This window comes from Salmo salar, chromosome ssa11 (assembly GCF_905237065.1).
Source record: "Salmo salar chromosome ssa11, Ssal_v3.1, whole genome shotgun sequence".
In the NCBI taxonomy this organism is placed as follows: Eukaryota; Metazoa; Chordata; class Actinopteri; order Salmoniformes; family Salmonidae; genus Salmo; species Salmo salar.
In genome coordinates, this window is record NC_059452.1 from 82,801,045 (window position 1) to 82,828,321 (window position 27,277).

The following is a 27,277-nucleotide window of genomic DNA, read 5'->3' on the forward strand; positions in this document are numbered from 1 at the left end:
TCGAGGATGTGTGGAGAGGCACTACACCAGCAAAGAGAGAAGACAAATTACTCTATAGTGCAGTTTATAGGACCTGAGGGTCAATTGGCACAAATAACCAGCATTGTTTTAAAGGTTGGAGGTGATGTCAAGCCATCTACTGTAGCATAGTTATCCAAAGCTTCTGCTTTTGGCATACAGTAGCTTCAATGTTCACACATAAGTGTCATACTAACAGGAATATAAGAGCAACATTTTCACGTGGAAATACTGATCTGTCACAGCCGTTTATACCACTAGCTGGATTAAATGATTATGAAATCATAATACTCTCTGAAGAGACACTAAAGAGTAAAGAGGTGTCACCAGCTCAGGAATGACATTGAAGTGTCATCAATTTTGAAGAGTTTGTGAGAGTTGGCATATATTAATACCACTCTGATGACAAAAGCTTTCTAATTAACTCTAAATCTGAGATTATAATTGCTCTTAGAGGATATATTTCAGTTGTAGTACACTTTAAAACCACCTACTTTAGGCTAATGTGAAAAAATTGCCTTCAAAACACCCCTTCATGAAATAGCAGCATTTGAAAAACTAATCTCTTTCTCGCCGAATTGTATCAACCTGCAAGATAAAGGCTGTTCATCTGGCTGTCACATATCAGTTGGATGACAAAACGTTAGTCTCCAAAGTAACAGAGGCCATACAGCAGTTGCATGGGAATGAAGCCCTTTTAAACCCTATAGATTCAGTTTGAAAGCATTTATGACAGACAGAGTACACTCTGGTTCTATTATTGCTCATACAATTTCTTTTTGGCACAAAATTGAAAAATAGTGTAACTGGAAAACAAAATGGCATGCCTAGACTCCAATGTATTACATTTTGGAGAATGGTCCTTTTTATCCGCAAAATGATCCAAATGTGGAATGCATACCCTTGCCAATATACCTTTTTTTATTTTACCTTTATTTAACTAGGTAAGAACAAATTCTTATTTTAAATGACAACCTAGGAACGACAGAATTTTACCTTGTCACCTCAAGGATTCAATCTTGCAACCTTTCGGTTACTAGTCCAAAGCTCTAACCACTAGGCTAACTGTCGCCCCTGGATAGTAATGGTTTGAAAAAGACACATACATATTACCAGGTAACACATTTTTCTATATTTACAATTCAGGTTGGCTATGCTGGCCTATGGTGTCCCTTGGCAAACCCAACTACCGAACCTCCAATCATGGGATTTATAAATCAATTATCTGGGCTCCTAAAAGGACTAATCTCTATAATATATAAACAACTTTTGGAAAGCTCATATTCTGAGCTATCCATTAAAAAAGTATGGTCTACAGATTTAAGTGAACTGAACAACCCTTTAACTGGAACAGAATATGGAAAAATATTCTTGGAATCCCATAATCCGAACCATAAATGTATACATTTACATTTTGTTCACAGACTGTATTTAACACCAAGGAAATATTTGACTATGAAATTGGTCCCAACTCACAACTGTTCACTGTATCCCCTAAATCAGGTAGGCACGTTCATTCATATGATGTGGGAGTACCCTGCAGTTAAATGCTTTTAGGACACAATGTATTATTAATTTAGCTTTGCATCTACTATGTTACTTAATGATGACTAGGGGGTGGGGGGTGACTGACAAACAACCCTTTTAGGGTTGGGGGAATGAGATAGGAAGTTGGGAGTGGAGGCCCATTTCATTTTTGTTTTCTTTTCCTGTACATGATGAATGTATTATTACTTTAACTGTAATATGATCAAAATGATCAATACTTTGTAGTTATGTACCTTTTTTTAAATGTTTAATTTTCTTCTTCTGAATGGCAGCTCATAGGTACAACAATAAGATGTGTGAAATAATGAATGGAACATATGATATTAACAGAATACGAAATTATATGAACTTAAATATTGTATCTTTAACTCATCCAATGAAAAAAATGACTAAATAAATAAATGAATTGTCTGAATCCAAAGAGCAGTTAATGATTCCTTTGGGGAGAGATTTCGTGATGTAGTCGAAAATATCTGTTTTTTTGATAATGAAGGTAAACTGCATAAATTAAAAAGTGATAGCTTGTCTCAGAAACTTGATCACTTTTACGGTGGCTTTCATCACTGTCCCAATGGGAGCTCTGGTACATCTAAGATACAGTTGCAGGTGATTATTCATAGAAGAAGAGTTGGAGATGACAATGAAGGATTCCTTCAAAAGCAACTCGCTAATTACAACGTTTGTCTACTTTTCTATCTTTGCAAGCTTATAGTTGCCACTCAAAGATGATAATTGCGTGCCAATTAATGTTACAAATGTAATCTCGAATACAGTATGTGATCTAAGTATACTCAGACTAAAAATATACTTCTGTAAATAAGTTAATAAAATAAACATAACAAAATCTTCCCTATTGATTGAGATGTCCAGGATGAAGTGTGTGGGTAAATTCATATATTCTGATTGCTCAGGCTATTGTGTTTGATTCCTTAATGGGCCAAACACACCATGGATAAAAGTGTCTGGTAAACTGTATGACAATATTATTAGCATAAGGACAGAAGATCCATGACAAAATGAATGGGAGAAAATTACCCAGAGCGGAATTATGGAGCAAATCTCTGGTTCATTCCACAAAATACATTCATATTCAATCCGCAAGACAGCACAAATCAGGTGAAAGTCCCTATGAGGCTTTTTCTATGTATGAACAGAATTTCATTATGTGAATGGACTGGGGGCTAAAGTGGAATATTGACCCCGGCCTTCACCAGGGTCATACTCATGATTCCCCGCAGTGGACCCGCAAAAAGAAAATCAGCTGATGAGTGGAATGAAAATATTCTTTCAACCCACGGGCAGGCTCGTGGTTCAGAACAATTATATTGGGTGTTGAAAATGTTTTAAATAGAGATAACATATTTTTTTACTAACCTAGGAGCTTGTTGTGTTGAATTGCGATGCAAATGCCATTATGTTAACTGTGAGGCAGACATAGCCTACGCCAAGGCTACCAGCCATGCAGTTAGAGAGCGCAGGGAACTGTCCATTTTTTGTCTGGTGCTGAAACATTCCTAATTTGTCCATGTGACGCAAAAATGGTAACAAGCAAAATAAAAAGAAATGTTATGTGAAATCACTGGTTTGGAACTATTTTGGAGTCATTGTGGACAAGGAAGACAACAACCTTGTAGATGGATACAAAGCTTGCAAAAGTGCAAGTAGGTATTTGTTACGATAATTCTGTTAATAATTACATTAATTCAGGCTTTCGTTCATTTAGATCATACACAAGTCATATAAAGTTTAAACCTGTGCGGCTGGTAAAAGTTTGAGTAGCAAATAGCTAACTAAATAAATGTAGGCTATTTTTGCAGTCTATAGCCTATTCGATTCCGGAAATTGATTATTTAACTTTAATTAAACTATTTGATTATCTAAACAATATTGAATGTTGCAACGATGTGTGCTGAGAGTCGGGAAGCAAGTTCAGGGAGTGAGTGTTTTAATAAATAAACAAAACATAATACAAAAATAAGAAACACAAACAACGCACAGAACTGACACAGGAACAGAAACAATGACGCCTGGGGAAGGAACCAAAGGGAGTGACATATATAGGGAAGGTAATGAGGGAAGTGATGGAGTCCAGGTGAGTCTGATGACGAGCAGGTGCACGTAACAATGGTGACAGGTGTGCGCCATAACGAGCAGCCTGGTGACCTAGAGTCCGGAGAGGGAGCACATGGGACAGTACCCCCTCTCTGATGCGCAGCTCCAGACGCAGGACACCGACCAAAAAGAAGATTCTGGGGATCAGGAGCGGACCGGTCACCTCTGCTGAGGCGCGGGAAACCTGTCAGTCCGGCTGAGACACGGGAGAATGGCGACCTAGAGCGCCGGAGAGAGCATACGTGACAGTACCCCCTCCCCGGCGCGTTCAGCTCCATCCGCAGGACGCCAACCAAAGGGACGCTCCCGGGGATCAGGGGCGGACCGGTCACCCCTGCTGATGCGCGGGAACCTGTCCCCGGCAGGGGCGTGGGAACCTGACAGACCGGCTGAGGCAGGGGAGCCTGGCGATCCGGTGAGGGTATGAAAGCCCGACGAGCCGGCTGTAGCAGGGAAGCCTGGCGATCCAAATGAGGCATGAGAGCCTGTAGCGGCTCCCAGACCCGATGTCATTCCCACCGAGAAAAAAAAATAAAAAAAAAAACACTCCCTGATGCTTCCCTTGGGTGAGGCGTCATTCTGTAACGATGTGCGCTGAGAGTCAGGAAGCAAGTTCAGGGAGTGAGTGTTTTAATAAATAAACACAACATAATACAAAAATAAGAAACACAAACCACGCACAGAACTGATTCAGGAACAATAACGCATTGGGAAGGAACCAAAGGGAGTGACATATATAGGGAAGGTAATCAGGGAAGTGATGGAGTCCAGGTGAGTCTGATGACTCGCAGGTGCGCGTAACGATGGTGACAGGTATGCTCCATAACGAGCAGCCTGGTGACCTAGAGGCCGGAGAGGGAGCACACGTAACAAATGTAAAGGTATTGTTTTGTTATGTCGGCCATAAGCTTTCATTAGGTAAGAAGAAGGCTAATTAGAAGGTTCTTCTTCAAAGCGATTTGAGTCAATGTGCCGCATAGCACTGTGAAAATAATAAGATAGGTCTATTGTTCTTAATTCATGGCATGGTTTCCTTTAAACCAAATGTTGAATAGACATGCAGACAAATGAATTAGTCCAGTGATAGCCTAATAGCCTACTACTTTGGAGTCATAAAAACAATTCAATAAATAGATTTTATTTAGCGGGTCACAGATCGTCTCTCAGAAGAATTCTATGCAGACGGGTCAGGTTGTGGAGGAAAATCTGTCCTGATGTTGGATATCGGATGGGGCTATTAATTGATGTGGCCAGTGGGGGGTGGGTGTGGCAGAAAAAAACTGACCCCTGCAGGACTCTACTCCCATGGTGGAAGTACAGTCGGGGATATTTACCTTGAAGATGGAGCTTGCTCTCTGGGCTCTGCAGGAGGACCGAGCTCACCGAGTCCAGATTATCATAGCTGCTGCATCCAAGTGGGCCAGTACGAGTCTCTGTCACCTGCAAGAGAGTCAGGAATAAGATGAGAGGAACAGTAGGGGACAGAGACACCTTTAGTGTGTGTATATGTGTGTTGGAGTGAGGGAGGATAGGGGGTGATCATAGAGAGAGTTATTTTCATGAGAATTTGACTAGACTCATAAGCTGAAATCCTGAGTTGAGATTTAGGACTCGATTCAATCCATAGCGCTGGAGATCTATGCTGTAGCGCAATTGAAATGTAAAGTTAATTTCCAATTGAGCCGACATGCAGTATTTACAGTGAATGCAGTCTCTGCGAACAGTGTGTTACAATTTATAACACACTTGTTTGCAGGTCTTCAGCACTACAGATTTAACCGAGCCCTTACACATGTCACATACACCACATAGGTGCAGTGAAACGTGTTGTTTTACAGGGTCAGCCATAGTACCATGGTGCAAATTAGGGTTAAGTGCCTTGCTCAAGAGTACATCGACAGAGTTTTCACCTTGTCATCTTTCACCTTCGAACCAGCGACTTTTCAGTTACTGGCCAAACGCTCTAACCGCTAGGCTACCTGTAACTCATCAAGTAATCATTGGTATCATTAGAGGGTTGGATTGAATGTTTTATTCTTGGCCTTGTGTCAGGCATGGTTATATTTCCACGTAAATAAGTGGTGTGCAGCATTTCCTTTACTAATAAGGGGACACTCATCAACTAACAATATCTGTTATACATGGTTAGAAACATAGCACATACTGTATTTCTATTTAATATGGATCCCCATTAGTTTCTGCCAAGGTAGCAGATACTCTTCCTGGGGCCCAGCAAAATGAAGGCAGTGATTAATACTGCTGGCTGTGATTAATTTAGCTATGGATAAGCCATTCATATTTCAAATGGGACTGTGTGAGTAGTTCATAAATATCTGAACTCCATGTGTTTGTCACGCTAGCACATACATGTTCTGCGTTGCTCAGCTAAGTGAACTGTATTTGGGCCAAAGCACAGAAGACAGCGTATGTGGTCTTTCTAAACAGTATGTGACGTGTACCACCACCGGCTCCTAAGACCTATTTTCTTTTAAGGACCTTTAAAGATTTTATTTCCTTTTAAAAGAGGCGAGACGCTAATGGACTTTTTTCTTCAATCGGTGCCTGCGTCCCACTCTCTGCTAGAGAATATCACTTCCCTTATAAAAGTCACAGACGTCGCCTCTCTCCCTGCCCAAGCTTCAATCTATGGGATAATTAGGGTAGTCAAATGTGAGGGTGCTTTTAGGTCTTACTACACATCTAACTTTAGACATATTTAAAGACATTGCTCTTGAAAAGAAGGGTGACTTTCTTCCTTTTTATCCCCTTTTCTTCTCGTAACGAGTTGGCCGGCAGTGCTCAATAGTACTTTCACATGATTCCAAGAAGCCAGATGCGATGCTACTCAGCAATGGAGATTAAGAGAAAAAACTCTTGGCATTAACCTCAATGGAAAATCACTCAGTCTCTGGCTCAGTTAGAAAACTCTTAGCTTGAATGAGGGGGGTTGCGTTGGCAGCTTGCATGAAGTCCAATCTCGTGAATAGAGGTTATCGAAGATGCGGGAAGGGTCCATACTCAAATACTTAATGGTGAACAAACATGATATACAGCTACATTGATACAGAGTGCAGATACAGTGATGGGTAAATCAGATCCTCAATTCACCCAGTAAAATGTGTTTGTGTCCTTAAAGGCCCTATTTCTCCCTTCCTGCTTGGAACATGCTGGTTGAATCAACATTGTTTCCATGTCATTTCAATAAAATTACGTTGAATCAACGTGGAATAGATGTTGAATTGATGTCTGTTCCCAGTGGACATTTTCCTCTCTTTCATTTTGATTCGGGGCCAGATGGCAGGTTGACAAGCAGGAAATTAGACAGATGTATATCTTACCCTTGACGTCACTCTGTTGTGGGGTAAAACTGAGAGTGATAGGCTCCCAATAAGCTTCGCAATAACATTGCTTAACATTAAAGTGTATTTCCCTTCCTGCCAAATGGTAAATATGTTATGTTTTGAGAACAATAGACAACATAATTTGGAACTGTTTATTATTTAAGAGTATCTAAAGTTAGGTATGCTTGCAGCAACCATACCACTGCAACTGTCCACCACTGCAAACTCCAAAATGTCAGAAAGCTACAGTAAAGTTACTGACGGAGAAGCCAAAACAAGAACTTTTCGAATTTCTCTGCAGCCCTGCATAAAGTTTCAAAGTAGATTGATTACTGTGCTTGCCTGGCCTATCAAACCCTGGCATCTTGATGGGTGCTGACAGGGTGCTTTTCTCCCGTTGCTTATCACATAATAAATTACTTCCTATAAAGGTCGTATTGCATGATGCATGGTAACCTAGCAGAATGAATAACTGTTCTTTATATAACCTCTGGGCAACCCCATTGTTGGTAAAACATGCACATGCATGCACGCGCATGCATACACACACTCATTCCCTCAATGTCACACATACTGTACACACGCACACACGACTGTGTGCACTGTGAATGCAGAAAATTCATCAGTCATTTTCCCTCGATCAATGTGTGCTATAGTGCAAGAATCATATTGTGAAAAGGAGGAAAAATATAAGATTACTGTCCTTGGTAAACCACCACTGATTCACTCACTCACTCCATTTATTGGTTTGCCAGATTATAAAAATGGCATACAACGTAATAAAAATACAAGGAGCAATCAAAGAGCTGAAACAGGCCAAGGGGGATTTAGAGGATTTGGATTATTAAGCGGAACACAACTCAGAATCCCAGTGGGGCCATACTGTTTCATAGCCCTATCTTTAAACCATGGCTCTAGAACACGCTCTCTTTGATCTCCAAAATTCAGTATACCTACACCCTTTGAAAAAAAGGTGCTATCTAGAACCTTAAAGGGTTCTTCGGCTTCCCTATAGGAGAACCCTTTGAAGAACCCTTTTTGGTTCTAGGTAGAACCCTTTTGCATTCCATGTAAAAGTAGAACCCTTTCTACAGAGGGTTCTACATGAAACCCAAAAGGGTTCTACTTGGAACCAAAAAGGGTTCTCTTATGTGGACAGCTGAAGAACCCTTTTGGAACACTTTTTTCTAAGAGTGTAGAATCATCAAGCATATTTGGCTTATAATGAGAGGAACAATGTTTTCATCCTGTGTTTGTCAATTTTAGGATTTGTTTGAACTGCATACTCAATCTTTGTCCAGAGCAGGAGAATTGGTTTGTGTTAGAGTGAAAACATACTATAATACATTGCATCCTATCCATCTCTTCTCATTTAGATGGATCCCACTAACGGTTATAGCATATTTCCTGTCAATTATGTGCACAATGGATTGCTAAGAGCATGTCACGCTGGAAGCCTCAGGAGCATTGGCATTTCAATATGTTATGTAACGGGGATGAGTGGCAACGTTATGTCTAATACCCATTTTGTTTAACGATATCACCATGTATTTTTAATTAACACCTATTCAATTATTCACATTATATGCCATTTTCATGGTGTCTGTGATTCATAAGGACTCAAGTGAACTTCATGCACTGTTGCAGTCATTATTCAAAATGTATAATTGTCGATTATTCCCTCCAGCACCGACTGACACAAAAACTATGGCTGCAATAAGACTGGCTTCAGGAGGCGTTGTTGCAAGCTTGCTGAAGTTCCGGAAATTGCTTGCCCACGCAGCTCAGATGAAGCACAATCAACCAATCAATCCTTCTTCGCCCCTCGCTCTTTCTTTCAGAGAAATACGTAATTAACCACTAACTTACATGCATGTATCCCACCAGGTCACAAGTTGCTTGTAAATTCAAGACAAAGTAACTTACCTCATTCACCAACAATGAGCCCACATGGCAGTCATTTTGTGCTGCACATCTACACTTTATTATGGCAGTGTAGAGGTGAGGTGTATTACCACTGACAACATTTGTGGTATAGCTACAGTTAGTGAATCAAGGCACAGTTATTAGCATCACTGCTTATCAAAGGCTTCAAGACATCGCCTAGCCCTGTCCTCTAGCCATTTCAGAAATATTTGCTGTCACACAACTCTGGTGACAGCGGGCAGGATTAAAAATCATGTTAGCCTGAGAGAAGGAGGGAGAGAGGGAACGAAGGAATAGATTGGGACTTGAGGGAGGGATACATCCAGTATGATGGAGTGTCTTCATCAAGGGAATGCTGTCACTGCAGAGCTTTCTTAATGTGCCTATCACCTGCCACTCACCTAATGACTTTCTATTTCTGGAAAGAGGGAAATGAAGGGAGAAGCTCCCCAGTAACTCTTCATGGCTGGACACATCTCAGAGTAAGTTTGCTTTTGGAATGTAATGTGATTCCATGGAATTTAATAATTACACTGTGAATAGAATGTGTCTGACTATATGGTGGAAAGACTACTGTATTTATTTCATTTTTACTTTTGCGTTTGCGTTTTTACTAAGAAAGGCTATGTTTTATTTAAGTAGTATGTGTTCAGCAAGTGGAAATGTCTGATAAGCTATAAGAAGTTTAATGGATATTTATATTTTGTTTTAAGTTATTTCAGTTTTACTTGGTGTTATCACTGTTATAAAAATTGAACATGGCCTACCCGTAAAACTCATGAAATGTCAGTTGGTAAAATTGGTAGTACTAAAACTGAGTACCAACATATAAAATACAAATGCATTCATTAGGCCACAACCCTCCCCAAACAAGTAATCAAAGCTGAGTTAAATTCACACCCCAAAAAATCTGGGTCACCCCAAAAAACATGTTCATTTCAATATTTCAGACACATTTGGCTCCACACTACTCAAGAGGACTGTGGACCACAGAGGTGTCAAGGAGAAACAGGATTCTGGCCTGTCCCATAGATCCGGCATGGACGCCTGAAAAACAACTGCTGCATCATCAGTAAATCTGCATATTGAATTCTAGTGTAAATCAGGCCAGCAGAGTGACTCTTCAGGGAGGTGACCTTGTGGGAACACCGGCCAGCGTCACACAGCAGAAACCATATTCCGACCACCCCTGCATAATCATCCAGGGTCTTTGTCACAGATAAACAGCCTGCTCATAACATTGAATTTTTTCCTCCATCTTTCATTAAAACACCCTACTGGGCATCTTATTTTCCTTCTTAAATGATCCCCCCTCCAGGAGTGACATCTTGCAGCCAGCTATTGGATCCTGCTACACAGAAGCACACGTCTTACTTTTTATTTCTAACGGGAGGGTGATTGTGCCGTGCACAGTTTGACGCATGTTCTTCATTCTGTTGTGATGTTCTTTATTTCGCTTAGTGGGCTACTGTACATGTCTGATTTAGGCTATGCTACAGTTTTAGACAGTATGTTGTGTCCCAATTACTTGTTAGTTTGCCCTGCTGAGGCATGGGTGGATGGAAAGACAAACGAATAGGTAGCCAGACTAGTAAACACAATGAAAGACAGTTGGCTCTGAATGACTGACGGGGTAATGGACGGGTTGTCACATGAGTTGCCGCTGGAGAGACGAAGCAGGTACGGGGAGTAAAACATTTAATAAATAACGGACATGAACTGAGACAGGAACAGCGTCAGCAAACTAATACTAAAGACAAAAACAATACAATGCAGCCGCGGGGGACAGAGCTGGGTAACTGACAAATATAGGGGAGGAAATAAACAGGTGATAAGTGAGTCCAGGTGAGTCCAATAACGATGATGCGCGTAACGAGGGAAGGCAGGTGTGCGTGAAGGATGGCAGGAGTGCGTGATGCAGGGCAACCTGGTGCCCTCAAGTGCCCGGGGGAGGGAAGAGCGGGAGCAGATGTGTCACGGGTTGATCAATAGAAATATGGATGGATGGATATTGCTGTGTATACACTGAGTGTACAAAACATGCTCTTTCCATGACAGACTGACCAGGTGAATCCAGGTAAAAGCTATGACCCATTATTGATGTCACTTGTTACATCCACTTCAATCAGTGTAGATGAAGGGGAGGAGACAGGTTAAAGAGAGACAATTGAGAAAATTGAGACATGGATTGTGCCACTGAACGGAGTATGGTAGTAGATGCCAAGCGCACCGGTTTGTGTCAAGAACTGCAACGCTACTGGGTTTTTCACGCTCAACCATTTTCCCGTGTGTATAAAGAATGGACCACCACCCAAAGGACATCCAGCCAACTTGACACAACTGTGGGAAGCATTGGATTCAACATGGGACAGCATCCCAGTGGAATGCTTTCAACACCTTATATAGTCCATGCTCCGGCAAATTGGGCTGTTCTGAGGGCAAAAGAGGGTGCAACTAAATATTAGGAAGGTATTCCTAATGTTTTGTACACTGAGTGTATATAATTGCAAGAGCAGTAGAAAATAATGTATGCCCTTGGCAACTTTAGTTGTCATCTCTTTAATGTGTAGGAAGTGAAGAACAGTTCTATATTCTAGGAGACAAATTAAGTACTGTGGGAATCCTCCTATATGATCTCTTGGGTTTTGCTAAGGCATTGTGGACGGGGTTGGCGAATGGGCATAATCCCATGACTCTGGATCAGAAGGTTGCGTGTGAGATCCCAGTAGTGGATACTGGTTTTAAATGTTTTGTTTTAACCCTATCCCTAACCTTAACCCTTACCTTAACCATTCAGAATGAGTGCCTAAACTTAACACTTAACTTAAAAATGTCACGTTTGGAGAACGTGGATGAACATCTAATTCTGCAGTGACTCTGTGAGACCTTGTTGGATGTGCAACATTGATGAGCTAGCTCCCTTTTCTCTTCAGAGCCACTGAATAAAGAGAAAGATGTCTCAGCGTATATTGTACACATGCACATTTCAACGCACACACATGGCACTCCAAGACTTCACAGCCCCAACAAACAATCTGCCAGTGACAGAGACACTTTGGCCCAAAAACCTTGTTTGTTTGGAGTTATGCTATTAAGCCACCCATGGGCTGTGAATGTTTTGAAGCCTAAAGGAATGGAGGTGATGGTTGAGGCTTCCAGGCTACAAACATTCATTGGTTTGGGCAGATAAATTCTTGCGTGGGGTCTTAGAAAAATAACAAGTCCCTGGCTTGCCCTGGGTGTCACCGGGGCATTGGGGAGATGTCTTAGTTTTGATTAACGTTTGCAAGTTTCTGGAACCTCTTAAGCAGTGCTAAGGCTTGGGGAGATGGGGGGACGGGCCAGGGATGAGGAGTTGATAAATATAGCCCAGCTTGGCAGATCAGTGGATGCTCTCAGGCCATCCCCACTAATGCACACACACTAATGCCTGTACACTACTGTTCATTTTTCTGCTACAGCCTCAACTATTGAAGTGTCCTCTAGCAAGAGGTATCAGGGGAGAGAGAGTGTACAGACTAAAAAAGATTAGGGCTTACTCTAGACATATGACTAACAGTGTGTATGTCTGGTGCATGCATGCGTTCATGTGTGTGCATGTGTGTGTGTGCCTGCATGTGTGTTTGAGAGTGTGATTACATGATAACATGAGGATATGGAAAATTGTGAAAGGGAAATGAAATACCAAAACTAGCAATCTCCAGATCTTAAAACGCACATTTCACTAAGTAAACCCAGTACTTAACTCAAACTCTACACAGTAAATGTGCTTACTCGCCAGACAGGAAACAGTCTTAGTTTTCATCTCTATTGATGTCTTTGTGCCTGTGTTTTCTCCATAGACCGCAGCGTCTCACTGTGAAGTTTGACTCCCAGCCATATTAAATCAATATTGGAAGTGCAGGGCCTTGTTCTGTGTCTATAGATCCAGGCTGTGCGTCAGACTCAGCTTCCTCTCCACGTACAGATCGTTGTCTGTCTGCTACGTGACTGTAGGACCAGCGGCTGACTTTACTTCTACCATCACCTTTTATTTATAGTGGGATATATTTGCCCAGCCACAACAGACTTTGGATGATAGTACTTCTGACAAAGCATAAACCTTTCAATAGTATGTGTATCAGCTTTCATTTGAGTGGGCAGTGGCCTCAAATAATATTATTTTTGCTTTCAATATTTCCCTCTTTTCCAGTCAAAACAGAAAAAAAACTATCCTATTTCCTATTGAGAATCAATGGAAATTGATTTTTTGTTATACTGTTTTCCTCCTCCTAAATTCTGTCTAATTTTGTCTTTCTTGTTATATGGTATTTTGTTCCCTTCAAGTGTCTTTGTTTTGCTTATTTGAAATATATATGGAGTGTCTCTTCATTATCTAACGCCTGAAGGATCAATTGTTCATTCCACAAAAATTTAAGATAGGATCAACATATTTTATTGGATGTAATGAAGGTATGAAATACATTTTATTGGATGAAATTAATGTTATATAAGTGTTTGTTGATTTGATAACCCTTCTGCCTCACTAAATAAACTCTTTGTCCTCAGTTGAGACATATGATGAGATATTGTTTAAGATTAATGTAATTGTTGTGTAAGACAGATTGAATTATTAGTCATGTACTCAGTGTAAAACAATTCTTGACATTGAGTAGGCACATTCTTTGATGTCGCATGATTGAGGATAAATGCACGCACGCACGCACACACACACACACTTCATAATACTCAGAGATCTCCCACATACACAGTCCAACTATTCAACACCGGTATGACTCAGAGATAGTGCAGGTTTGTCAGTCAAGAAGATAGTCAGAACAGGTCTTCTCTGGCTCCACACAGTTTGGCTGGTTACAGTGGCTATACTGTTGAGAATGCGCTGTGTGTGCTTCTTCCCTCCTCGACTCTTCGCCCAGCCCTGACTCAGCAGCCATTGTCAATTCTGTTTAATTGTGTCATACTTGACTTCCTGCTACCCAGCACCCCTTCTGCCAGAACCTCTTCATCCACCTGTCACTTAGGACTTCAAAAAGATGGCAAGACACTCTCCAGGGTGGCTAGGAAGGGGCTGGAGGTGTGTGTGATAGGCATGTGTTTGTGTACCAGAACAACATCATGTTTGTCGAAATGCGGTTTATATCACAAAAGCTTAGTTAAAGATCACTTGTGGGATCACCAAACAGTGCTCAGACATTACCCTACTTCTCAAACTCATTCCTTTGATGTCCAACTACTGTGACATATTTGAACATATTTATATACTGTATTTTTTGTGTGTAAAGATACATACCTTGATGGCATTGGTAGAGATCTGGATCTCATGGAGTTTCCTCATGGTGCCATCTCGGTCAATGAAGTAGGAGGAGGCCAGCTGGTGCAGGGCCTCCACATTCTGAGTGGCGTTGACCAACTTTCTGTCCAGCTTGTTCTTGGCCATGTACATGGTCAATGCCTCCTCACCTACAGGGAAGACAGGAAGTGGAACTTGTTTTATGATACAGTACAATAAAATACCATTGCTTACTTACTATTTTGCCTGGTAGCAGTATTCATTCATGTATAGTATGCACACTTTGTTGTCCATCAGTGGCTAGTAGCCATGGGGCTTCTGAACAGGGGGACAAAGGACAGATGCAGGCCCAATACACATCGGACAGTAGGCCGCAGAGACTTTGAATAAGTGAACATGTAAACTTTTCAGTTTCCCGTACTGCATGTGCTATATCGTGTTGTGTTTGTGTATTTGTATGCTGAAGTCACAGAATGATTTTCCATGTAAATGGACAATAAAGTATATCATATCGTTAGGCAACAAATATTACTGAAGTTTCCAAGCCATCTCTATAATGTCACTGTAATCATGTCTGGAGTGACTGCAACTGCCATTTATACATCAAAATGTCACCCAAAACTGTTTATTATCCCCCTAATAACTCCATATTATGTGTTTATAAAGGTTGAATATGTTAAGGGCGTAAGTGAGTGGATTGCTTTCACACCGAAGGAATGACCTTTAGAAGTAAACATCCTGATACCGCAGGGGAAGAAGCGAACACTCCAGCAGAAAGCCCTGAACCTTTACACAGCAACAAACAATGACTCTGTGATCTACTGTAAGTGTACGCATGCCAACGCCTGTTTGTTGACACTTCGTAAAGGTTGAACAGCTCATTTTCCCTCCGCCGCCCTCTCCTTGCCATTCAAAGAGCATACAAGCCAAGTTGTCTGGAACTCATTCAAGAACATGTCACATATGTTCACGACCCCCCGCATCGTGATTGGTTATTTGGCCCTTGGCGATGCATTGGGATTGGTCACTTAGCTTGTGGTGGCTGTGACCGGGGGGGGGGGGCGACAGTCAGTCCCAATGTCTCATGTCTGGTTGAAACAGCAGTACCGTTGCATGGAAGGAGGATGGCCCCACTCTCTCCCTACTCTCCCTGCTCTTCCCCGGGGGAAGGAAGGTTACGCACACACCCTTGACCTACTGCACAAGGATAATGATACAACATTAACCCTCTATCGCTATAACTTTGCCCCTCTCTGGCTTATGTGGAAGTAGGTCTACTGTACATAAATATGTGACTTTACTGCTTTTGCCCCAGTAAAGTCAGGCCCAGCCGGCTTAGCTATATTTTATCTTTGTGGGTGATCTTTTCATAAAAATACATTGTCTTACATTTTACTGGGGCAGCTCTTTGGCGCTGTGCCTCGATAATGACTAAATTGATTCATACCTATAGCTGAGCCTTCAGCGTTCTAAAGCTCTGTCTCAGTCTATGGTCAATGATGTCATTTCCATTTTTATGGATATACATTATTGCCATACAGGGCCCCGATTTTATTGGCTACTGTAATGAAATAATACAAGATGATGGATATATAAAAGCAATATATGAGGGGAAGGTATTGATTTGCCTGTATATCATTAACACCGTCTGCTGTCTGGTGCTAGGAGTGCCTACTGGTGCTTAAAAGCAATGGAATTGTTAGACATAGGTACTCTATTGTGGAGTTAATGGTACCTGTGTGGGTTACAGGATATATTACATTATACTATTATACTGCACAATGGCAACATGTGCAGTGTTCAAAAGTGTCTGCAGACCTGCAAACACACATGCACATACACATACATGCATGCACTGACACACACCAACACACATTCTCAATGGGGCCGGCCATCAGACAGACCTATTTTTCCAATTAAACAGAGACTCCTTTTAGCTCATAAAGTGAGTCTGACGAAGAGAACATCGTCTTTTCTGTACTCCTTTATCACCTTAGATGTAATAGCTGTGGGCCTGCAGGCCAGCTATCAGTACACTCCTGGTTTCTGGGTTTATCGGCTCACATAATGGTGTTTCTTTAATGTGCAACCCAGAGATTAAGATGAGTGACTTCTAGGCCATAACTCTCTGAAATGCCTTCAAGGTTAAACATGATATGGTGAAACTTAGTTAGTTGGGAGAGAGAGGGGGAAGAAAGATTGAGAATTGAAGAAAGAGACACAAACAAGAAAGAGGAAGAGAGAGAGAGAGAAGAAAGAGGAAGAGAGAGAAAGAAAACAGAGAGAAGAGAAATAAAGATATCCTGCAACATTGCAATCAGTTCTTTGTGTCAAGATTCCTTATATCATTACCTTTAATAACGTCTGCATTTGTGGTAGTAGTGAATCATCCTCCTTGGAGATGGTTTTATTTTGAACGTATTTATATTTTACCTAAGCATCATATTTCACCACAATATTACATTTCTGAATTCCATAATGAGTGTGTTAGGGGAAATCACCTTGCAGGCTTGTGTATATGATATTGCAACTCAAAATTTCTACCTATGAAATCCCCCACTTTCACTTTAACTGAATTATTGAAGCTGACTGTTTGACATTCAAGTGAAATCCTAGATTTAAACAGAAAATATATGTTTTTAAAGCAGGCCCTTGCCTGTAAAATGCATGAGCTCCAAAATCGTCAGCGACCGGTTGAGATAAAATGTTGAATCAGATGAAACCACCTCAAATGCTATCTTAACAGGACAGAACCATGAGAAGAACCCGTGCATGTTTTAGAGGGGTTACCATTCTATTATTACCAGCCATACATAAGCTCATTTGACTGTCAAAACTACCAATTTACCAATTGATATCCCATCTATTTCCCATTATTTTCCCATCAAGAAGGTGGCATGAACAATGGACATTACGTTGTACGTATATAACAGCACTTCGCCCAAATAAGGTAATGGGGGGGAAAATTGTCGAACCAACCACAATAAGGAGTAGCCCGGGAGCCATTTTTGTGGCCCACCACCGTTGTCTTAGTAAAGTAGAAGTAGATATATGCTTTCTCACCTCCCAAGGTGGCGGATATCAGGATGTGGGTTCCATACTTCTTGATGATGGTGTCGATGAACTGTTGAGTGGAGGGTCGTCGCCCTAGCAACCGGACACTGCGCTGGAAGTCTGGCATGAGCGGCACAGGGTTCCGGATCAGGTCCCTCCTCTCAATGGCTGTGTTCCTCACCTTCCAACGCGCAAACTCCCTACAAGAAAAACAGCATAGGTAAATGCTTATGTCTTAATATATTCATTGATGGCATTATGACAACCATTTATGTAACAGCAACATCAAAATGTAAGGTCATTTTACAATTGGCACCTGCTATAGCAAGCATCTTCGCAGTTGACGTGATGTCACAAATGCCATACTCGTCTAACGTCCAAAACGGCATTGGATTATTTAGTTAATGTTCACAATAGTTAGTGGCAATGTTATCACAAGAGCATAAGTAAATTGTGATCACATCCTTATTGAAAGGAAACTGCTGTATTGCCATCACTAAGTAAGAGAAAAAACCTAGAAGCACTTGGTACTCGGTAATGACATTGAATTAGCTGATTTAGCTCTGCCTCAAGCAGAAAACTGCCAGTGAACATGATCTCCTGCCATCGAGACACCATGTTATCTAATCAAGGCAAATGCCAAGCATGGCTGTGGGCTATCGCTGATTCTCTGTAGGTCCTGATTGTGTTTGCTAAGTAATAAATGATCATCATCAAACCCAACCCAGATCTGGGTCCTGCATTCAGGCAAAAAGCCTGGATCTGTAATCGAATCCCAAATCATAGACCTAGATTCTCATAGACATATGAATTGCACTCAAATGTCTATTATAGATATCCCACACAAAACAAATCAAGGACCTCAGCCACCCAAGCCACGACCTGTTCACCCCGCTACCATCTGTGGAGACAGTACAGGTGCAGCAAAGCTGGGACCGAGAGACTGATAAACAGCTTCTATCTCCAGGCCATCAGATTGTTAAACAGTCCCCACTAGCCGGCCTCCACCCAGTACCCTGCCCAGAACCTTAGTCACTGTTACTAGCCGGCTACCACCCTTTACTCTACCCTGTGCCTTAGAGACTGCTGCCTTATATACATAGAGTCATGGAACACTGTTCACTTTAATAATGTTTACATACTCTTTGACCCACTGCATATGTGGTTGGCACCCCCCTCGGGTTTGTGCCGTGGGGGAGATCTTTGTGGGCTATACTCGGCCTTGTCTCAGGGTAATAGGTTGGTGGTTGAAGATATCCCTCTAGTGGTGTGGGGACTGTGCTTTGGCAAAGTGGGTGGGGTTATATCCTGCCTGGTTGGCCCTGTCCGGGGGTATAGTCGAACAGGGCCACAGTGTCTCCCGACCCCTCCTGTCTCAGGTTCCAGTAATTATGCTGCAATAGTTTGTGTCAGGGGGCTAGGGTCAGTCTGTTATATCTGGAGTATTTCTCCTGTCTTAATTTAAGTATATTCTCTCTCTCTCTCGCTCTCTCTAGTCCACCTGGTCATGCTGCAGCTCCAGTTTCAACTGTTCTGCCTGTGGCTATGGAACCCTGACCTGTTCACCAGACGTGCTACCTTGTCCCAGACCTTCTGTTTTCGACTCTCTCTCTCTCTACCGCACCTGCTGTCTCTAACTCTGAATGATTGGCTATGAACAGGTGCTGACCTGTTGCACCCTCTACAACCACTGTGATTATTATTACTTGACCCTGCTGGTCATCTATGAACATTTGAACATCTTGGCCATGTACTGTTAAAATCTCCACCCGGCACAGCCAGAAGAGGACTGGTCACCCCTCAGAGCCTGGTTCCTCTCTAGGTTTCTTCCTAGGTTCCTGCCTTTCTAGGGAGTTTTTCCTAGCCACCGTGCTTCTACACCTGCATTACTTGCTGTTTGGGTTTTAGGCTGGGTTTCTGTACAGCACTTTGAGATATCAGCTGATGTAAGAAGGGCTTTATAAATAATTTTCTTCTATTATACTGTCCATACTGTATTTACACACCATTAAACATTCTGATGTTTCTTCATTTCTTTAGTAAAATCTGTTGGGGATTACGTGTGTATTGCTTTTTATTGCTATGTATTACTGCACTGTTGGAGCTAGGAACACAAGCATTTCGCTCCACCTGCGATTACATTTGCAAATCTGTGTATGATCTTGATTTGATTTGGAATCAATTCTGACCTATTGTGTAAATGGTATGGTCTAGTATCTGTAATAGCACTGCTGATATACTAATATTATTACCCTGGGTTATGGCTAGGGCAACTACTAAAGAGTTTACTATGTGATCCAACAAATAAGAAAAGGCTTGTACATCTATTACATTGCACAGTAGTCCAGGCGTTACTCAGTATTATCTCCCTGCTATTCATTTTAACAATGGCGTAGCTATTACATAATCAGCCTTTTCCATGTGTGTTTGACGCAGTATGATGTGCCGTGACTGGCCCTGCCTAGGTCAGGGGCGTCTGATATATAAATATCCCCCCAGCTATAAATCTTTGATTTTTTATTCTTTGTCTGAAATAATCCCGCTGGTGGAGCGGTTGTCCTTTTAATTTCCCCTGAGACAGCTTACACTTTGCATGTTTAGCAACACAGGCCCGCAAAACAATTGTTACACGTTGAATGGGGGGAGGGTGACGGTGCTGTAATAAAAATGTCACTTGGCAGCTGGAAGCGGTAGGCTAGGTATCCATGTACAATTAAGTCTACCTGCATGAGGCTGGCTCACATACTGCGTGCTGGGTACCAGAACAATTTGGATTCTGACACCTTGGTAGTCAGACAGATTTGTAAATCTCATTCAACAGGGTCCTCCTGCAACGTAAGAGGATTTTATGAGAGACCACATTTGTTTGGGAGAGACACCACTGGCCGTTAATTCAATTTTGAAGCAGGTTTTTCCCCCCCATCTACCCCATCATACTCATGCACACCCACACACACCTGCACGAAAGCACCCACACCTGCACGATAGCACACACACACACACACACACTCACAGCCCTTGATGGAGGTGTTGTGGCTCCATGACAGGTGAATCTCGCTCTCTCAGCCTTTTGAAAAGCATCTAAGCGCTTTCTAATTACCGCTCTTCAAGGGGATGGGAACACATGTATACAAATTGCATTGTGTCTGGTTTTGCATCAACAAATCTGAAGGTAAAGTAGGGCAGATAATGAGGCATATTAAGTCTCCACATGAAATCACTCATGAGATAGGTAGCGTACTTGCATGGTTGTGTGTCTGTGTGTGTGTCCATTATGTGCGTGGGTGTGTAATTGTATACTGTGTGTGTATATGCGAGCTTCTGTATATGAAAGTGTGTGTGTGTGCGTCTTTGTGTGTATGTGTGTGTGTGTGTGTGTGTGTGTGTGTGTGTGTGTGTGTGTGTGTGTGTGTGTGTGTGTGTGTGTGTGTGTGTGTGTGTGTGTGTGTGTGTGCGCGTCTGTGTGTGCGTGTCTGTCAATGGGCAATTGTCTAAGCACGAGTGAGGGAGAGATGGAGATAAAGAGAGAGAGAGAGAAAGACAAATAGGAAGGGCAAAATGAAGAAAGCTACATTCTGGTCCAATTTGTGCTTATCTCTCCACTGTGTTTGGCTCACGATCCAGCAGCAGCCCTACTCAGTTTTCTCATTTGCTGCAACCCCGTCCTTTGGATCAATGTCAATGAGGAAGTCAAAGTGTTGAAACGACCCCAGTGAAACGGCCCCGTGGTTTAGCGTTGGACTTTATCCTCTATTGTCTCTCGACACTGGGGTAGAAATATAACAGATGAAGGCTAAATGCAGGTTAACACAGGGCCCAGGGAAAATAGCACTACACATTAGTAAAACAAATCAAGTCTGACTCAATTACCTAGTCTATCATTCATTAACTGATTTTCTGAAATAGTTGGCACGTGTACAAAGAAACCTACAGTATAAGTATGTGCTGTAAATATAAAGCAGGATATGAAACGACACATTCTCTTATCCAGACAATAGTTGTGTTTACACAGGCAGCTCAATTGTTGTATTTTTCCCAATTAGTCAAAAGAAAAACATTTGTGGCAAAAGATCAGAATTGGGCCGCTTGTGTAAACGCAGGAATATTGTTCTAGGCATTATGTGTCAATACCATGTCGTCAACAGACAATTCAAATTCCATTGTACATGCTGATTGCATATATGCAACCAGTAATTCTGCTGTCCTATAACGACCTCTAAAGCATGCTTTACACCACCAAGACGTATTTTCCTCTCCTAGACTCCCCTACCCTCATCATGATTGAGCTATGAATATGTCCTTGGGCCCAAATTGAAGGAAGGAAGGAAAGCGCTGCTAGGGAACACAATAGTAGGTCTTTGTAGATAGAAGGTGCTCTTTGGTAAAAGGGCTAAATTGGTCATCAAAAAGAAAGGAGCACTCTTCATCAAGAGCTCCTTGGTCCTCCTTTCTTTTGATGACCTATTACTTACTTCCAATTCTCAGAGAGTCGATCAGCTGGGTTCAATCTCCCTGTGCATAGCTCGGGGTAACACCTTTCATTGGCCGTGTTCAGCATGCTATTACCATCAGACTTTTTTTCTTTCTCTGCACTTCAGTATTTGGATTGTGTCCAAAGTCACATGCATGCATTGTACATTTGCCTACTTTTACAGGCGATTGAGAGATTGGTTAGCAGTCATGATAGTGTGATGATTTGACCTGTTGATGTGCACTTGAGCAAGGCACTTCACCCTAATTGTGCCTGTAAGTTGCTCTCGGTAAGAGCATCTGCTAATTGACTATAATGTAATGTAACAAAGGGGACATGTAAATGAGTGTTCTCTGTCAACGTTTCTGGTAAGATAACAGGTAATAAAAGGTCTTAAAGGGTTTTAATAAAATGGTATTCATATGCAGATGAAAACAGCAGGTGGTGTGAGTACACAGGCTATGAAGAATAGTGTTTTTCTTATCGTGACTCTAAACAGACTCTCAAAATAACAGATTTGGAATGCATCTGTTACTAAAAGTAGATTTGCCTCTGATTAGTTGGTTACGTTATTACATCAGTTATAGATTATAGAGGAATGGTAGACTGCTATTTATCAGTAACAGGTCCTGCATCCACCAATTTATACCCAACATGAGTATAAAATAATATGCCAGTATCATGTTTTTCTTCTTTGTATTCCCATAATTCATCCGCCATTTTGTTCATATCAGATATCCAATAGATGATATGTGACTGCCTTCCACTGGCTTTTCTTCAGAAGAAAACAAAAATATCACAATTCTTCAATGTCAAAAAGATAAGCAATTTTCTAGAGCACAATGCTCGGTGGTGTGTGCCGGTGCATGCTGATTCAGTCGGGCTCCTCTTCAGAGAGCGAGCACTTACTGTGTGTGTGTGTTTGTTTTGGACACACACGCATCCAAATGGAATGATAAATCAGACCTGCACCAAATGTGATAATAACCATGCCAAGAGAACTGAGAGAGATGATCAGATTTACCAAAATCTCATCTCTCTCTCTCCATCTCTCTCTCTCCCTCTCTGCTATGTATCAATTTGTTTTAAGTACATCCCTCTCTTCGTGGCTCGGGACGATTAGCAAAGAAAAATATGTGTTGGCCATATGTATTTGGGTCCATATGCCCAGATTAAGCAGGCCAACAGATGGAACTGGCTACATGATTCACTGCTTAATCCCTCAACTCAAAGCCCAGTTTAATGATCCCTCAAAGAAACTTATGACGAGATAAATAGCAGTGCCACAGCAATCTGAGGCATGGGGGAGACGGTGTGATTATCATTTCCATCAGGCATTAGTGTGTGTGTGTGTTTGTGTGTGAAGATGATGTCCTCGTAATAGTCTAAATCAATTCAGATAACACTTTAATGGCTTACTAATGCATCATGGCACAAGTTGCAGATATATTGATGCACCTCCGTAAATGCCTCATCTAATCTTAATATCTTGTTGTTGTTTTTATGCTTCAACTAAAATGTTTTATGGCTAGCAGGGAGAAAAATTCCAACCTTCCAAACATTATTTTTTCCTGCTGCCAACTGATCTTTTCAAGCATTTACCCATTTCACATCCCCCTGGCCTGTGCTCATGAGAAATGACACTACATTTTAAAAAAACATTACAGAATGCTGCTTTCTGTTATCAAATATGAAACCACAACAAAAATAAAATGCCAGTATTTTATTTTCCTTTCTCCACAATGCAAATGAAAGATTATTCATATGTTTTCCACCAGGAAAACTTTCGAAAGGCATTTCAACTTAGTGTTTGATGCCAGGAAGAACATTGAGGAAGAGCTATCCATCTTCCACTAATTCCCCTGCAACCTCGTTTGGAGGGAACATTTCATTTCATTCCCGCCCAATTATTTATTGAGTCCTCTCTCTGCATTTTTGTTCTGTTTACTCGTCTTCCCAGAGCTGAGACAACACATTAGAGCAATAAAAAGTGTCTGGCTCCCCCTGATTTCTATGAGTGGTGAATGGGGACATATCTCACCAGGGAATGCAACAACTAATGACTGTACTGGTGGCTTTGGTCATGTCTGCTTCTATTTCAGATGTGAACATCTTGCAGGCCTGAAGAAAAAGAACATCCACAGTGCACGGTCCATAATTAAGCATAATCTGTCTCACATTGAGCTACCACTCTCAATCTGCCTCTTATTATGCAGCGAGCAGGAGATGAATATGAAAATTTGTAATTGGGAGGGAGGGAGAAGAATGCTCAGAGACAAATGTGGCCAATCAAGGCACTATCTTCTCTGTCAAAGTCGACGCCCCGAGGATTGAGAGACAATCAGGCTTTGAAAAGCTAGACTTAGCTGCCGTCTAACACTAATTTCAAAGAGAACATTACATCCTACACTAACCCACATAACGCTCAATGAAATATATTAATATTATATATTTTCTAATAAAGTAAGCATATATAGCTCTTGATGACATGGAAGACATTACTTTTACTATGATATACACCAGTCTTAAAAGCTACCACAGATTTGACAGACAGCTTTAACCTTTTTCCATGGGATCAGGAGAAACTCACCATCTAAGGAACCTTTAGTCGCTGTCCTAGATGCATCTAATCGCTTTCTATAGAGCGATAAAGTGCACACTCCACCAGGCAGTGGCTCTGAAAGCAATCCCACACCCAGATTCAATTCCCCATTAGAAATGGGTGACATGAAAAGAGGGTGTTCAGATAATCCATTGTGGCTGAATGGGCTCTGAACCACACTGTTCTCTGACAGCTCTATGTGTCCGAGAAAGACAGCGACAAATACTATTTTCATAATGCTGTGAAAACCAATATGTGTCCTTGTTCAGCTTTCCAGTAGAGATACCGGATCCTACACTACTGTAGGCCTATCTTTTTGGCTCTGGTGGTGTTACAGAAGCCTTCATGTTCCGATGAGGATTGCTTACACGGATGTCTCTGTAGGCAAAGCTGGCATGCTGCTTGGGATAGATTGTGATCCAGTCATTTTAATTCCCAGAAGAATGATGTGGTAAAATGCATTTCCACACTGTATTGACATATTCCTTCCATTCCTCACAAGCTGGGCTCTCTCTTAGATCAAACATCTCTCTTAGATCAAACAGACAATGCTAAGTGACTTGAACATTTACCATATCTTATTTTTCTTTAGTGTACATGGCAGCCTTTTCCACAAGTGTCCATTCCATATATCACTTCCCCCTCCAAGGGATAGGGTGGTTCATATTAGAACACTCTCATTATTCTATGTCTGTACAACCAACCCACATCTGTTGAAGGAAATTCTATTTAAATTAGATAAATATTCATACAAAATCCTATTCCTACCATAGTGGACCAATCATGACTCAGGTATTATCAGGCCTATATGACACAGCAGATAGCAGCCTTCTGCGAGCCATACATACTAACACAAGATAAATAATACCTAACTGAAACCAATTATCCCCACGTTGAGATCTAGGTTGTTAGGCATTACCCAAGTGTTGAAGTCCCTTGGTAGGTAGTTCATCTCTGAGCTATTATCCCAGTGTTCCATAGTGGGGACCCAAGTGTCTTTTATTTTTATATCTCAAACCTTAAAGGTTCTCCTGTGCGGCGGTGGTGTGCATTATACCGATGGCCAGAGGGGGAAAAAGCACTACAATCAGGGTTTTCATTGTCATCAGACAACTAAAGCAGTAGCCATAAATCAAACAGCCACAGATATACAATTGAATTCCTGGATAATGTTGAACCGCCGAGGCCTTTAAACATATTATGGAATAAATCTTAATCCAATTGCCTTTTTTACTACAGAGGGCCATGTGGAAATCGATGAGGTTTTTATTTTGGTTTTCAACAGTGCTGCTTTGCTGCTTTCTATTCAGTACCGGTGTGGTCTAGATCTGTAAACACAGCAGGTGACATCAAGGCCAGAAATGATAAAGTGAAATCCGTGCCTATTTTAATGTACTGTGTGAATCAGCCCTGCAACAGGCAATAATGGAGTTTAGACAGCACAGAGGGGCATTTATAAACATCGGTGGGATTGTTCCGAGCCACAGTTCATAAAAATAGATGTGCGTGGTGGTGATGAATCTGATTCCCTGTTGATGTTCCCATACGTCCTTCACAGGGAATGATGAGGCTGTGCTGGAGAGATATATTCTATATATACTCATTTTGTTGTTATGACAAATAGACAAGCGCTGACTAATCAGACTGACTCAGTGCTAATGTTCCCAGGTGTCTGTAAGACATATCTTGACATGAACTAGAGAGGATTGACAGTTGTGAATATTTACCTCCAAGTAATGGTGTGCTGTTCTTTTATACCTGTGCAAAGTGAAAAGTCTCACCAATCAACAATACCTTGCACAAATCGTGGACAATCTCTACAGAAAAGCAACTTCAAACCCTGACGTACTGTATTAACTGAAAACATAAAATGCAGGGTTTTCATAAAATAATGTCCCAACAACTTTGGAGAGTAATGCTGCACGGTGAAATTGATCAAATGTGTTTCATTTACATACACAAGGACACTTTTAAATGTCATTTCTGTATTTTAGACCTGAGAGGACATCACATGTTGGTTGCTATGGAGACCACCAGGCCTTTCTTAGCCTGGGACACCAAGAGCTCTCTTTGCTTTTTACCTCTATCCAGCTGAGTGGATCTCTGTGCTCAGATACTGTACGTAAATAAAGATGTAACATTAATATGCATCAAACATACTGTACATATCTGACCTTTCTATCCCTATGCCCATTATATTACTTTGTCCATTTAATATACAGGTAACTGCCAAAATAATGAGAGAGAGAGAGAGGGAGGTGTAGTTCCTTTCATCTGAAAATATGGGGGTTTTAGTTTTGGGGAATGTTGACTTTCTTCTTCCAGCGCAGTATGAGCTCTCTGGCACTGCTTAATTTCACTTAAAAGCTATGATCCAAAAAAAATTGTATTTCTCCTTTAACCTGTAGTACTACCGGTGAAAATATCACGATGACGAGAGAGGGAGAATTAGAGATGGGGCTAAGCATGGGCCGAACCCAGAAAGCCTCAACCATCCTCATTGTAATTCAGAACGCAAAAATTGCCAAATTAATTTGAAGCTTCCCATTAAAGTATTTTTAGATGGTAAAGCACTGATATTCACACTATACATTCACATTAAGTATAGTTGCAGTGTGTTTTTGAGCCGTATCTACTGTGTAATTGCTATGATCTTACAACTATTAAAAGTGTTGACTCGGAAATGATCAGAGGATGAAAAGCCTTTTGGTGAGTATGATTTTATTTTAAAAAAAATGTTACCTTTATTTAACCAGTTAGGCTAGTTGAGAACAAGTTCTCATTTACAACTGAGACCTGGCCAAGAATAAAGCAAAGCAGTTTGACACATACAACAACACAGAGTTACACATGGAATAAACAAACATACAGTCAATAATACAGTAGAAAAAGTCTAGAAATAGTGTGTGCAAATG

At 41.3% G+C, this 27,277-nt stretch overlaps 1 protein-coding gene across 2 annotated transcripts in view; it reads right to left on the minus strand.

The window, feature by feature from the left end:
- The window catches only part of LOC106563266 (BMP/retinoic acid-inducible neural-specific protein 1), a 125,313-nt gene that overhangs the window by 39,399 nt on the left and 58,637 nt on the right, over positions 1-27,277 (minus strand). For both annotated transcript variants that reach the window (XM_014128697.2, XM_014128698.2), the window contains exons 3-5: positions 17,299-17,489; positions 14,236-14,405; positions 5,013-5,118 (exon numbers count right to left, since the gene is read on the minus strand). In XM_014128697.2, coding sequence (XP_013984172.1) covers positions 5,013-5,118; positions 14,236-14,405; positions 17,299-17,489 — 467 coding nt within the window. The remainder of the gene's footprint in view (positions 1-5,012; positions 5,119-14,235; positions 14,406-17,298; positions 17,490-27,277) is intronic.